Here is a 16,079-nt window from a genome sequence, read left to right as displayed (position 1 = left end):
TTTATGCAAATATTTATTTTATGATACAAAATTATGGGGTAAGTAGTTATTATTATCCAATCTTCGACAATCTCTTTGTAGATGCGCAAATTAATTGAAATTAATTGATTTTTTTTAAAACTAATTTTCCTTACTGAAGAACTAGTAATGAACGGACATGCTGAACAAGTAGCATGGGACCAGATGAAGCCAGAAACACTTGAATCCATTTGTACATAAGAGTTGTCAAGAAACTCTACAATTTTCACGCATAATCCGCGATTCTTAGTCAGTATGGACTAGAGTTTAATACAATTGATGATCCCCTTTAATCGCGTCAAAATTGATTATTTCGCTTTTTGACTTTTCTTTACTCATGTTGTAAAATAGTTTTCCGATTGTGTAGAATATTTATATTTAGAAAGAAAGAAAGAAATTTTTATAAAGATTGCTATATTGATCGTAGAGTAGAGAAAACAATAACTTAACATTTTACAAAGTAGTGTCACATTTAAACTAGAACATTGTATCGATTAACTCAGACGAATTAGGAAATTCGTTTCTACGTGACTCATATCTATTTCTGATTGGGGACGATTCGAGAACTCATTGAAATAATTTAATTTCTTTTCACGTTTAAATTTAGGTCACCGTAGATTAAACTTGTTACCTTAGAAGTTATTGTTAAATGGCGCATTTTATTTAACGTCCCGTGTTATCTTTTCAAATTATTTAAAGATTGCTAATTCATTTAAAGATTCGTCTTTTGAACATTATTTTTCAGTAACTTGTATTCCGCACTTCACTGTCGTGGCATAAAATTATTTTATGTTTCAAAAGATGGAGACTAAGCTTTCGGATTAATCCAGATGTACGCATATATACTATATATATTTGATTAATTGTTTACTTAGATATCGATGATTCTTGCGCGATATGCTAACACATTTTTTTCTATGCAAGATTTCAATGCAGTAGAAACTAGTTAACTGAGAAAAAGAGTCTATAAATGATTCGTAACTCGTGCAATTGCGCTCAACTGGAAACGTTTAGCAGTTATGAAATGTTAATATTTAATATTGTTGTTAAACATAATATAGAAATATTTTTCTAGGAAATGTATACAAGTAAGGTTACAATCATTAAATCGCTCACAGTGCTCACGTACATAACTTTGTCGCGCGTTGCGATTAACTCAATTTATTATAATTTATTATAATTTTTTAACAAAGCGAAAATATAGCGATAATATGGCGCAATAAACATCGTTACGTAATATAGCTTCAAGTACATTTAGTAGCTTTTGTATATTCGTCAGTTTAATCCTTGAAGTTATTAAGACTTGCATCAATTTTTACCGCAAGTCCTCTTACATCTTTTATACGCCTTCTGTAAAATATAGCATATTCAGTACAGCAAAAAAAACAGTGTTGTGCTAAGATTTAAGCCATTGTTTAATATCATTGTAATACAGGAATAAAGATGTTTGTAAATAGCCTAATCTCCTTTACATGTGCATGTGTTTAGTAAAGAAAATTTATTTCTACATATACAGATCCTTGTTGTTGAACACTACTATACTCGTCCAAGACGTTATTCGCGACATTTACAAGCTCTCTGTCTTTCTCTTCAATCGCTCTAAAAAAAATGTGTCGTCTTGAAGTGATTGATCTCCCTAAAGTTTTAGAAGTTACGCTTTGCGAAGACATAAGATATACGTTAGCTGGAAAATCGATTCACAGCGGGATTAGAAAAAGACGGAACGTTATGCGTTCGGTTCTTCAACAGTATAACGGGTGAACGTTTCGCGACTAAGTTAATCCATGTACGTATACAGGGTGTCCTATTTTAATCGATCACCTCCAAAAACTTTTTTATTTGTGATTCTAGAAAGAAATACTTCAGACGACAGTTGTTTGGTTTGAAGGAGGAAACCTGATTCTTACGTGAGTTATGTTGTAGATATCATCGTTTTCAAGAAATTTTAAAGGCGACTAATTTCTTAAATAGAACTTGATTTTTTCCTTGAGATAAAAGTTGTAAATCTCGAGACGTTTTCAAAACACTATAATAAAGCTCTCTTTTGTTATTAAAATTTCCTGAGGTATTTTAAATTTTTTCGTATTTTAAAATAATATTTTTAATATAAAATATGAAATATCTCGTAAAGTATTCATGTTTCGATGACTTTAGTTTCATCCTTTTATACGTAGAATAATGAAAGAATTCGAATAATATTAATTTTTACGTTTGCAATTTTTCAAAATTGAATGCGTCTACAAAATGCAATCAAATTTTTTTAAATAATTGTTCCTGTTTTTTTTTTACAACAATCAGTTTCTTTTATTATTCTACGTATTAAAGTATCAATGTAAAGTTATCAAAAAGTGAATTTAATACTTTACGAGATATTTCATATTTTATATTAAAAATTTGACAAATTTAAAATATCTCAGGAAATCCTTAACGAAAGAAAGCTTTATTATAGTCAATTAGTATATAGTGTTCGCTTGGAATAACAATAATAAAACAAAGGGCTTTATTATAGTGTTGTGAGAACGTCTCGACAAGATCTACAACTTTTATTTCAAGAAAAAAATCAAGTTTTATTTAAGAAATAAGCCTTCTTTAAAATTTCTTGAAAATGATGACATGTATGACACGACTTACATTAAAATCATATGTCCTCCTTCAAACCAAACAACTTTCGTCTAAAGCATTTTTTTTCTAGAATCACAAATAAAAAAGTTTTTTGGAGTGATTGATTAAAATGGGACATTCTATATGTATTATATGTGTGTATATATATATATATATATTGTATATATGGGGCATTTCATGCCAAATCAACCGAGGATTTTCCTCGACCATTTTTTATTTGGCTGAAATTTTTTTGTGTTTTTATACTAAATCAAAGTAGCTTCCATGATTTTTTTAGATTTTTATCTCTACCCATACTTAAGTTATGGATTTTTTCAAAAAAAATGCAGTTTAAAATTTCAAATGCCTGTAACTTTAAGAAGAAAAAAGATATTGTAAAAAATGAGGTAATCTTTTTTTTCGTTTTTCACTGTACTTTTTAAAGAAAATACCGAAAAAATTTTTAATGGACAATATGACAGTTTTTTTTTAGGATTTAAGTAAAAAATGTTTTTTTCTCAATGCGACCGTTTTGATTTATTTAAAAAAAATCTCACAAATTCTAGACTTAGTTTCGAAATTTTTAAGCCATAGATGAAGATGGGATTTTAATAACTTCGATTTTTTAAGGGACTTTTTCTTCATTTTTTTCGAAAATTTTTTTAAATAAGATAGACTAGCGATGGCTATCAAGAAATTTGATAAATTTATAGACAGCAATCCTGAAATTTCAATTTATAGATAAAGAGGAAATTTAAATATTTTCTATTTTTTAATTGCATTTTTACTTATTTTTATTATTGAATTATACTATTTTTTTAATGAAATATTATAAATTGGGGAACTTAACGGATAGCATGTGACAATTAAATCATATAGTTAATGAAAAAAAAACACGTATATTATCTGTGAAAATAGCAATCAGATTTATTTGAAAATAAAATAAATAAATAAAATTAAAATTAAAAATAAACAAAATAAATCAAAAATATATATTTTTGATTATTAAAAATATATATTTTTAATTTATTTTTTATCCATTAAGTTCCCCAATTTATAATATTCCATTTAAAAAAAAGTAATTCAATAATAAAAATAAGTAAAAATGCAATTAAAAAATAAAAAATATTCGAATTTTCTCTTTATCTATAGATCGAAATTTCAGGATTGCTGTCTATAAATTTATCACATTTTTTTATAGCCATCGGTAGAGTCTTTCAAAACAAAAGAAAAAAAAGTCCCTTAAAAAATCGTTATTGAAATCCGATCTTCATCAATAGCTTAAAAATTTAGAAAGTCTAGAACTTGTGAGATTTTTTTGAAAAAAATCAAAACGGTCGCATTGAAAAAAAAAACATTTTTTACTTAAATCCTAAAAAAAACAGTCATATTGTCCATTAAAATTTTTTTCGATATTTTCTTCGAAAAGTACAGTGAAAAACAAAAAAAAAGATTACCTTATTTTTTTACAATATCTTTTTTCTTCTTTAAGTTACAGGCATTTGAAACATTTGAAATTTTAAACTGCATTGTTTTGAAAAAATTCATAACTTGAGTATGAGTAGAGATAAAAATCTAAAAAAAATCATGGAAGCTACTTTCATTTAGTATAAAAACATAAAAAATTTTCGGCCAAATAAAAAATGGTCGAGGAAAATCCTCGGTTTGACAGGTCATTTTTTCATTTTGCAGTGATTGACTACGTTTACATTGCCCGATTTACGCCGAAATTATAACATGTTATAATTTCGGCGTAAATCTGATCGTGTAAACGTAGTCACAGGCACTGGAATCCGACCAGCGCGGCAGCGGCGTGCGTCGTACGCAATCGATTACATACGGTCGCTATGTTATGCATATCCAGTTATAAGAAGAAGAAGAAGAAGAAGACGCCATGTTTGCGCTTTGCGCCTAAAAACGTTACGTTACATACATTATTGCGAATATCGCTTATGTGGAAAACCGTAGTTCGAAACGCAATAAAATAATGTTTCGGTTAAGTTTACCCACCCCCCCTCGGGAGGGGGGTGTGATACTCTATATTGTAGCGCTTGACAAGGGCTGCGTTCGGAAACATCACCCGGGTACACACGGGTATACTCCCTTCTCCTTCTAACTCGCTGAGATAGAAAGAAAAGGGAGTATACTCGTGTGCACTCGGGTGACGTTTTCGAACGCAGCCAAGAGGAGTTGAGTGGTGGTACTCTCTCTTGTTAACTTCCACCCGTTGAACCCCCAAGGGGGAAAACGTAAAACAGTCTAAAAAATAGAAGTAGGTAAGCTATGGGCGTCCCAACCATGGGGCAATGAGGGGGGCTGAGGGGCGGGGGGGGGGGGGGATACCGCGGGGGGGGGGGGGGACCGCGTTTGCGTTTTTGCCGCGCCGCGGGGGGGGGGGGGGGGGGGGGGACCGCGTTCGCGTTTTTTTTGCCGCGCCGCGGGCGGGGAGGGGAAGGGGGTACCGCGTTTTCGAGCGCCGCTGGGGAGGGGTCCGCGGGGTGCTGGGACCCGCGTTCGCGTTTTCGCCGCGCCGCGGGGAGGGGTGACCGCGTTCGCGTTTTCGCCGCGCCGCGGGGGAGGGGTCCGCGTGCAACGGCCGCGTCGGTCCGCGTGACGTCACACGGCACGCTCCCGCTCGCGTTATCTCCCCCTCGTAGATGTTCTCTCGCGCCCCCGTCCCCCGTTCGCGCGCGTCTTCTCGTTCGCGCGCGGTCTTCTCGCTCCCGGCCCCCATTATTTTTCCCCCGTTCGCGCGCGTCTTCTCGTTAGCGTACAGCGTACATGGAATAGGAGGAACGATAAATGAAAAGGAAAAATAATTTAAATTTTTTAACCATATTATATGCATTTATTTGTCATGTAGCGCATTATACACAATAGTATCTAAAGCGTAGACTAATAATTCACAATCAATAATCGAGTTTTCATCATAAACTTCACGCAAGATTCTAACTGCATTACATTTATCGGTGATACAATTTTGGCGTAAAATAGTTACAAATTGTTTAAATTTTTTACTTACGCCATGAACATTTTGGCATAGTTGAAAATACACATTCTCGACGCAATGTTCTAGTTCGAACAAGAAGAGTACGGTTGACGGTTTCATGTACAAGCTGGTGTCGCACGATGTCAATTTTACAATATCTGCGTCACGTATTTTAACGAGTTTCAGATCTCGAAACGCTAGCGATGAAGGCGCCGGTGATTGCACGAATCGCTGAATATCTGCACGTTTTTTAATGAACGTCAACCACGTTGCATGAGGCAGAATTATCCGATTGCCTCGATTATTGCCAATAAGTATATCCACAGAGGACATAGGTCCCGCGTTGATTCCAACATCCAAAAATTTATATGCTGTCGATGTTAAGGCAAATCTCCTTCCCAAAATACGAGGCGTATAACGAGGTTCATCAAAACTGAAAAAATACAATTATGTTTATAAAAGTTTTTTTTTGCACAAGTATATACGAAAATTAGCAGTACTTACTCATTGTGCTGTTTCTCGCACGTTTCATCCTGAGTCGGAACGTAGTAGTTCATTATACCCTCATACATATCGAAGTGGTATCTGTAGAATCCCCGGAGCGAATGGGGATACAAATATTAGCGGACCCCATTTTATTTCGCACTCCCCTCCACACTGTAAACAGAGCGCGTTTCCAATAGGCAGATGTGACAAGTTTGATCTCCAGATAATCCCATGTGTTGATCATTCATTATAAACATCACGAACACTGCCACGAATCGTACACCAACATGTTTTAAGGTATGAGCTTTGCGACTCGCAATTGTTTGCAGTTTTACTGATATGCAATACAGAATGTTTAGGACACCGCTTGTTAGTGCAAGTGAGCACGTTTCGAAATTCAACTTCTCTGCCACGCAGCAAACGCACCATCGACCAGCAATAGCGTCCGTCCGTTCCCATACTCTCTTTTTACAGGTATATCAACTCTCAACTGCGCGAGTAAATCTCGACTGCGCGCTAGAATCCTCGCAGACCATTTATACATACAAAAATGCGAATCTTGCAAATAGCGCCAATGTACGGCTGCTGCATGGTGACAGCCACCACAATCTGCATATATGTTAAATGTGATATCTTTGTCAAGAACATTCGCGATGAGATCACCTCATCGGGCATCAAATATGATTTTTTTTCATGGACATACGTGTCTCGCGATAATTTTATCGAACACGTGCAAAACTGCAAATTTTGCAATTTCGCATAAGTCAATGGAACGATATCGTTTTCAAGAACATACGTGTCTCGCGATGATTTCATCAAACACGTGCAAAACTGCAAATTTTGCAATTTTGCATAAGTCAATGGCGCGTTATTGTTTTCAAGAACATGTCGCGACGTGTCTCGCGATGATTTCATCGAACATGTGCAAAACTGCAAATTTTGCAAATAGCGCCGATGTACGGCTGCTGCATTGATACAGATCAAATCAATGCAGTAGATGAATTACGAATTTTTCTTGGACTCACAATCAATATGGGACATGTTCGAAAAGGTAGTCTTGAGAGCTACTGGAGCACAGATCCTTTGCTGGCCACTCCGCTTTTTGGAAATATCATGCCTCGAAATAGATATTTACAAATCTTGCGATTTTTGCATTTCGCAAACAACGAAGAAATAGAGAATCATTCTCTAAAAAAAGTGAAACCTGTAATTGACGATCTGAGAAAAAAGTTTTCAAGTACTATATTACCAGGACAGAATCTTTGCATTGATGAAAGTTTAGTTTTATGGAAAGGGAGGCTGAAATTCAAACAGTATCTACCATTGAAACGAAATCGTTTTGGTATCAAACTGTTCGAACTAGTTGATTGTGAGACTGGATTTTTGATAGATTTCATTGTATATACAGGCTCAGATACCGATCATGAAAAGTTTGGTTTGGGTATTTCTGGCGATATTGTAGCTCATTTCCTAAAGCCTTATTTCAACAAAGGTCATGTCATTTATGTGGATAATTAGTATTCATCTCCACAGCTGGCTAAATTTCTACACGACCACAATACAGGAATGTGTGGAACTGTGAGAAAAAATAGGAAATGTATGCCAAATCTAGGAAATAAATTGAATAGAGGTGAGATTCAGGTTGCACACAATGACGTCTGGTTAGTCATGAAATGGATGGATAAAAAAGAAGTGTACATGATTACAACAGTCCATGAAGTCGGATTTTGTCTTACTGGAAAAAAACATTGGAGAACTGGAGAAAATAACATGAAACCAGTTTGTGTCCATGAGTATAATCAAAATATGGGAGGAATCGATAATATAGATAGGCAGTTATCTCTGACAGAGACCATAAAAAAGTCAATGAAATGGTATAAAAAATTTTTTTTTCACTTAGTGGATTTGTCATTGACAAATGCCCATGTACTGTACAATCAAAGTACAGAAAGAAAACTTTCCTTTCCTGAATTTTGTTTAGCAGTGGTCAGAGAATTGCTCAAACTTGGAGTTGATGAACATTCATATTCAGTTGAGTCAAGTAATTTACGACTAACAGGACGTCATTTTCCTATTCAAATCCAGAACGAAGATTCGTCTAAATTTCTTCAGCGTCAAAATAAAACGACGCTCTACATATAAATGCAATGTCTGTTGTGAAGCTCTATGTATTACACCATGTTTTGAGACTTATCATACAAAACCCAAACTACCATAGAACTCAGAAAAAATTCCTCAAAAGTGAATCCAAAGACAAATAGGAAGAAGTAAAAAAAATATATTAGAAAAAAAATAAAATTTTATAAATTATAAAAATTTTAAAAATAACAAAAAAATAAAAATGACAAAAATAACAAAAAAATAACAAAAAAAGAACAAATGGAGCCACACTGTCTCTCTACGTCCCCGCCGTTGGCTCTGGGTAATGCTGAAGGAGAGTCATATGATGACATGCTTGTAAGCCTCATCTCGGCGCATGGGTATGAGAATTGAATATTCTCAAAAACCGACCTAAGTATCGTATTCAGCGACCATGAAAACCTATAGAAACAGACTTTTGGGCGAAACTACGACTTTTGAATTTTTTCCTACCGTTAACTGCCGGAAAGACTAAATATAGTCTTTACGTGTGATCGGAACTTTGTATCGGTTATATGTAAGATATAAGCACAACAATTTGAGGACTTTCTAAGAGGATTAAAGCTCATCAAATGCCGGCGGTCTAAAGGTTAAACAGTCGTTGGTCGCCTGTATCGCACGACTCGAAGGTCTGAAAGACTCGGTACGTCAACGTTTCGTGCATGTGAATGCAGGATACAGTGCGAGTGAGACAGGACTTAGATGGCGCGAGACAGATACGGCCTTTGAAAGTCGTATACTGACTGGTGTGGTAATAAATTCCAAACACATCGACCCTCATCAATTTCTCAAAGATGCGAGAGACATTGTACTCATTCACGTGCGAAACGTCATGCAACGACATGACAATGTAAAAATAAACACAATGTTTAATTCCACCATTAATGGTGAATTTGTTGCGGGCGACAAACGCGCGAATAAAAGTATCGCTACGAGAAACTATGAACTCTTTCGTGAGTCCGATCTGTGTGAGTGGTACAAGCGACACGTAATCGAGCCTACCCTAGCATCGCTGGAGGAATTCCAGAAACGTGATAGCGGATGGGCGTTGTCGCGTATACTTAATTTGACAGTTAACATAAACAAATATAATCCATTGCACGCGGGATGTTTTGTGGAAATACCGCGAGAAATTAAAAGGAAGAGAGCGGTGATAAACGTGCGATCAATGGATAATGCATGTTTCGCATGGTCAGTGACGGCTGCTCTGCATCCAGCCCAAAGACATGTAGATCTGCAATCGTCGTATCCACATTACACGTCGGTGCTAAATCTTGCGAACATTAAATTTCCAATGACATTGGATCAAATTAAAAATTTTGAAAATTACAACGACATCTCCATCAACGTGTACGGCATCGAGAAAAAAAACAAGGAACTTGCTATCTTGCCAATACGGGTTACTGGTCGAAAGATGGACAGGCATGTAAATCTGCTGTACATGCATGACAACAACGTGGGACATTTTGCGTGGATCAAGAACCTATCCCGCCTCGTGAGCTCGCAACTGAGCACGCACCATGGTCGGAAATACTTTTGCGATCGGTGAGTATACATCCTAATAAATAATAAAAATAATTTTACGTAAAAGATATATAAAAAAAATTTCATTATTTACAGATGTTTGTACTATTTCTACACGAGCGAGAAATTGGAAGCCCACACCGTCGACTGTCAGGAGATGAACAACTGCGCGATCAAGTTACCGAGCGATAACGACAAGTGGTTGGCCTTTAAGAATCACAACAGGAAGGAACGAGTTCCGTTTATCGTATACGCCGACCTGGAATGTACCCTGGAGAAGATGGAAGCGGATCCGGAAACGTCCAGGTACACATATCAACATCATCGCGTGTTTAGCATAGGGTACTATGTGCGTTGCTCGTATGACGACTCGTTATCAATGTATCGGTTTCGTCGCGATAAGGATTGCGTCGCGTGGTTCGCCGAGGAGCTAAGACGTTTAGCTCACGACGTAAAGACAATCTTGTCCATTAATATACCCATGGCAAATTTCACTCGAGACGAGTGGGAAAAGTTTAACAGCGCAACGCACTGTCACGTGTGCGAAAAACCGTTCAAGCCAGACGACGTGCGAGTACGCGTTCATTGTCATCTGACCGGTCAGTACAGAGGTCCCGCGCACTCAAACTGTAATCTGAACTACAAAGATTCGCATTGCATTCCCATAGTTTTTCATAATTTATCTGGCTACGACGCACATTTTATTATAACGGAAATAGCAACAGCATACGAAGGACATGTAGACTTACTCCCAATCACAAAAGAGAAATACATTTCGTTTACGAAAAACGTTAAAAGCACCGAAGATAAAGATAAGAAAACTTGCGTCAAATTGCGATTTATTGATTCGTACAAGTTTCTCACCGCTAGTCGCGACAAATTGGCATCTTATCTTAGCAAGGATAAACTGCGAATATTGCAACGCGAATTTTGTAAATTATCCGCAGAAAATTTTGATGTGCTGACACAAAAAGGCGTATTTCCGTATGAGTACATTGACTGCGTCGAAAAGTTGGAGGGCTCGTGTTTACCACCGCGCGACTCGTTTTATAGTTCATTGACAGGTGACACAGTATCTGAGAGCGATTACGCGCACGCCGTCAACGTCTGGCAGCGGTTCTCCATTCGAACGCTCGGTGACTACAGCGATTTATATCTCAAAACCGATGTCTTGCTGTTGGCCGATATCTTTGAAAATTTTCGCGATAGCTGCGTCGCGAGTTATGGACTCGATCCCGCGTATTATTATACTCTACCGGGTTTCACGTGGGACGCTATGTTGATGCATACACGTATCAATTTTGAATTGCTCACCGACATTGACATGGTCATGTTTATCGAAAGCGGTATACGCGGCGGTTTGAGTCAATGTTCGAACAGATACGCGCTGGCCAACAACAAGTACATGCAGTCGTACGATCTATCTAAACCGTCGTCGTACCTAATGTATTTCGACGTAAACAACTTATACGGCTGGGCAATGTGTCAACCATTGCCTTACGCAGATTTTCAATGGGTCGACGACGTAACGAATTTTAATGTTATGGATGTCGCGTTGAATTCCTCGATAGGCTACATTCTCGAAGTCGACTTGGAGTATCCGCAACATCTTCACGACGCGCACACTGACCTACCGTTCTGTCCGAAGCGCGATAAACCACCCGGTAAGCGGCAGGACAAGCTCCTCGCAACATTATACGACAAGAAACGTTATGTCATACATTATCGCAACCTGCAGCAGTGTACTTGTTACGGTCTCCGTATAGCAAAGATTCACCGCATATTGAAATTCGCGCAATCTCCATGGCTTCGCGATTATATAGAACTAAATACGAAATTTAGAACATTGGCCAAGAATGATTTCGAAAAAAATTTATACAAATTGATAAACAACGCTGTGTTTGGCAAAACCATGGAGAATGTGCGCAATCACGTTGACGTGCGACTCGTGACTTATTGGGAGGGTAGATACGGCGCGGAGGCATTGATCGCGAAACCAAATTTTCATAGCCGAAGCGTCTTTTCGGAGAATTTAGTAGCAATAGAAATGCGAAAACTCGAGGTGAAGTTCGACAAACCAATCTACGTGGGTATGTGCATCCTCGATATATCCAAGACATGTTTGTACGAATTTCATCACGAGTACATGTTACCGTTGTATCGCGACAAGTGTAAAGTCACGTACACCGATACGGACAGTCTCATTTATCACATCGTGTGCGACGATGTGTATGACACCATGAAGCGCCACATTATTAGATTTGACACTAGCGATTACGCGGTCGATAATCCGTACGGTATCCCACTCGCCAATAAAAAAGTTCCGGGCTTGATGAAAGATGAAAACAACGGTGCGATAATGACCGAATTCGTCGGGCTTAGAGCAAAGATGTACGCCTTGCAAGTCGACGGTAAGAAAGATACGAAAAAAGCTAAAGGTGTTAAGAATAACGTCGTAGCCAGGTCGATAACGTTCGACGATTGTCTGCGCGACGAAATTGAAATGACAAGACAGCAGACCTGCATAAGATCCAAACAACACGAGGTGTACACCGTGTCCGAAACGAAAATAGCTCTAAGTCCGTACGATTTTAATTTAATTTAATTTAATTTATTGCGATGCTTATAGTGGGGATACAGTCGTGGGGAGTATAAATATGTAAAGAGAGCACGCAAATGGTGAGGCATCAACACGCGTTGTTTCCAAGCCTACCAGTGGAGATCAATGTTAAAATGTAAAATAGACATACAAAGTGGTGGATTCGCTCACGAGAATAAAATTTTAAACTTATATACTAAACAGTGGAGATCAATGTTAAAATGTAAAATAGACATACAAAGTGGTGGATTCGCTCACGAGAATAAAATTTTAAACTTATATACTTAACTTATATACTAGATGCGCAACATACAACTCGCACACAGATGCGCACGTGTGCGCGTTAGTAGACACGACATCGTGTAAGCAAATTAGTGGTGCGCAGGTTGAGATGCATTTCTGGTAGGAAGTGCAGTCGACAAAATGAAGGCGGACGTAGATGTACGAAAAGAAGACAAAGAGGATAAGGATCTTATGGTAGAGGGAAGGTCATTGAAATATTTGACTGCACAGTAAGAGAAGGAAACGCGAAACTTGGCAGAGTGATGCGATGGAAAGGAAAGAAGGTCAGGGTAACGAGTATTCGGGGCGTCATTGGTATGGAGCTCGGAATTCAGATGCAAGAGACGACGAAGGTACGGAGGAGTATTAGAGTGAAGGAGACGGAAAACCAGGCAGCAAAGATGAAGCACAAAGCGTTGTTGGATTTTTAGCCAACAGGAGCTAGAATAGAGTGGGGATATGTGGTCAAACTTACGTACACCATAGGAGAAGCGGAGACATGAATTCTGAATGTATTGGATACGATTTAGGAGTTGTTAGTTGAGTGCTGGAATATAAACAACGTCAGCGTAGTCGAAGAGTGAGATGACAAGCGATTGGGTAATATGAAGCTTTTGGGAGGTGGAGAGGATGTGCCGGAAAGGATAAAGAAGACGAAGACGAGCAAAGGCAGCTCGACATTTTACGTCAACATGATGCTTAAACGACTAGGAAGGGTCAGTGTAAACACCAAGTATTTTAATTGAGGACGATAGAGGTATGGGCACAGAGTTTAAAGAAAGGTCAAAGGAATCAAGCTGAGCTAGAAGGACTGAGGAACCGGCAATGAGAAGTGAGGACTTAGAAGGGTCAAGATGCAGTGCGTTTGAGGATGCCCATTTAGCTACAGCTTTGAGGTCATCGTTTAATGCAGAGATGGTGGCAGAGACGTCGGTTAGGCGGAATGACTTGCGCAAAATCACGTCGTCTGCGTATTTTAGAAGCTCGGCGAAAAAAGGAGTGGAGGCCAGATCAGCAATAAAAATGATGAACAGTAATGGACCGAGCACGGACCCCTGAGGTACGCCTGACAGAACAGCACGAGAAGGGGAGAAAATAGGTAAAGGATTGTACAGAAGGACGCGCTGAAAGCGGTTTAATAGGTACGATGATAAACGATACATTATACCCGGTTCTACCGAGACGCTGCCATGGGGGCATTATAAAATACCTTAAATATATTGTAATTACATGTATAGATATTTATGTAAATAAATGCCTCATTTGTATGTATAATATGTTTTTATATTGTAATAAATTTTTTACAATATATTATTCTTGTGTATCCATGAATTGTGTGAATTATCAAATCCTAACCACTTTACATAAACCTCATCCCCCCTTTTGCGCAAAACTTTTTCAACGAGATACACGTCGGGATTAGCAACGCGATGTAACTCGTATTCGTAGAAGCCGCCGGCGACGGCTTTTCCGCAGGAATCTTCCAATAGATACGTTACGGGATTAGTTTTCTGCACTTTGATGATTCTAAACACCTCCGTGGTCCAATTTGGCGTGTATCCTTTCTCGAAGATTGTCTTGAATTTACACACGCGTACCGAGTCGCCCACTTTGAATCGCGCGGGAGCAGCGATCTTTACGTGGCTGTACACCGTTGTTAGGAGCTTGTCGGCGATCGCGGGGGTAACATCGATGGGTCGCATGCCGATAGTTCGATGCTTTCGCGCGTTGTAATGCGATACGAGACCCGGCAGCGAGTAGATCCATTTGTAATTTCCGTTGAGCGTAAACATTTTCCACATATCGTTCTTGAGCGTGCGATTGAATCGTTCGACGACCGATGCCTTCATTACGGAATAGGTCGAATAGTGATTGATATTATGTTTCTTTAAGAGTTTCTGCACGTTTGCGTTGTAAAATTCTTTCCCCTTGTCAGTCTGCAGATTTTTCGGACATTTTCCGCCGTCTCGAATTATTTTCGCTATCGCCGTAGTAACCTCGGTTCCGCTCTTGGCCTTGAGCGGTACGGTCCATGCGTGCTTGCTCAGCACGTCGATAACGGTGAGTATGTAGTGGTAGCCTCTGTTGAATCGCGTGTATGGACGCATCTCGACCACATCCGCCTGCCACAGGTCATCGTATCCGCGCACTATGACGCGTCTTCGCGAAAAATGTCTTCTCGCAGGAGCGTGTAATTCTTCCACCAGCCTCCGTTTCTCAGTTGATTGCTTCTTACTAGCCATGACGATGACGCGCAACTGACGCAGAGATCAGATGTACGTTCTTATCTATTCGCGATGATTCGCAATTACATCTTGAATCATCTTTTGAAGTTCGTTCAGGGTAATTTGCACGTTATTCTGGAATGCGACCATCTTTCTCTCGATTTCATCCTGCCGATCTTTCAAAATTTGCACGCTCTGCTGCACGTAACGTTTATTGGCGGCATCGCCATCATCTACAGGCGGCGCTATCCGTCGAATCTTGCGCGATTTCGCGTCAAAGTCGGTGGCGACATGCAAAGAGCGTTATCGCGCACATAATTTCTGATTAATCCGCTCCATTGATAGTACGGTTCCGCACCGCCTCTTCCGAGCGATATACCAAACTTGTTGATCGGCATTTCGATGTTGATTGAATGACTCGCCGACGCGCGGTTTAATTTATAATAAGTCCAGCCTCGCGAAGTTCCTCGATAATCGACAGGATCTCGTTATCGTGACCGGTGTGACCCGCTAGGCGCGAAGCTTCGAGCAATCGGAGACGATCTACAAGCTCGTTGGGATCGTCCCAATGAACATAGTCGATCTTGTTGTCGTTTAATGTCATTGCACGTGGTATACCTTTTCCAGCTTTTTTACCCGAAATCAACGGTGCGATTATTTGTGTGTACTTGTATCCCCCTGTTGCCATTTATTTGAGCGTGAGCATCATAATTGCGTTTATGAGCATTTGTCGTCAACAGAATGCTCTTGTATGTTTGCATATCGTCCTCCGTGTAGATCTCGTCATTGGGAATTTTCTTAAAGATCAACTCGTAAAGACGCGTGTGCCAGCGTATCGTATGCCGTCGATAATTATGTTGTCCGCGTTGTTCACGTCAAAACGTTTATTACCGAGCATCATTCCATTGTTGCTGAAATAAACACCGTACATGGTGTCTATACCGCTTTCTTGATCGCCGCTCAGAACTGCCCCGACGTACTTTTGGCTCAATGGACCCAAGTGATCTCGCAACGTTTCTCGACCCTCAGATGTTTGCAACTGCTGTCGAACGGACGTCACGAGTGAGTCATCCGTGGTTTCGAAAACATCTTCGTTTGCGAGTGATTCGAGCATAGTGGGTTGCACGGAAGGCGCATAGGTTATCGGTGGTTCATTCAATGGACCTGTCGATCGTTTCGATTTACGCGGTTGTAAAATTTTGGTTATTTCGCTCAA

General features: G+C 39.0%; 2 protein-coding genes across 2 annotated transcripts; one reads left to right on the top strand and one right to left on the bottom strand.

Annotated features, from left to right (window-relative positions):
- Positions 1–5,467: 5,467 nt before the first annotated feature.
- On the bottom strand, positions 5,468–6,165 carry LOC139782280 (uncharacterized). Its single transcript, XM_071721249.1, has 2 exons — positions 6,134–6,165; positions 5,468–6,041 (listed from the first exon to the last, which is right to left on the bottom strand). The coding sequence occupies exons 1-2, from the start codon at positions 6,163–6,165 to the stop codon at positions 5,468–5,470; spliced, it is 606 nt and encodes a 201-aa protein (XP_071577350.1).
- A 961-nt stretch (positions 6,166–7,126) lies between these two features.
- On the top strand, positions 7,127–8,581 carry LOC139782279 (piggyBac transposable element-derived protein 4-like). Its single transcript, XM_071721248.1, is given in 1 exon segment — positions 7,127–8,581. A coding segment is annotated over 1 exon segment (1,110 nt). The 3' UTR covers positions 8,237–8,581.
- The last annotated feature ends 7,498 nt before the right edge of the window (positions 8,582–16,079 follow it).

Source organism: Temnothorax nylanderi, unplaced genomic scaffold, assembly GCF_030848795.1.
Source record: "Temnothorax nylanderi isolate EJ_2023f unplaced genomic scaffold, tnyl_v1.0 TNYL_tig0401_pilon, whole genome shotgun sequence".
NCBI classification, from domain to species: Eukaryota; Metazoa; Arthropoda; class Insecta; order Hymenoptera; family Formicidae; genus Temnothorax; species Temnothorax nylanderi.
The sequence above is the reverse complement of the archived record's forward strand: the minus strand, read 5'-3'. Positions and strand labels throughout refer to the sequence as shown.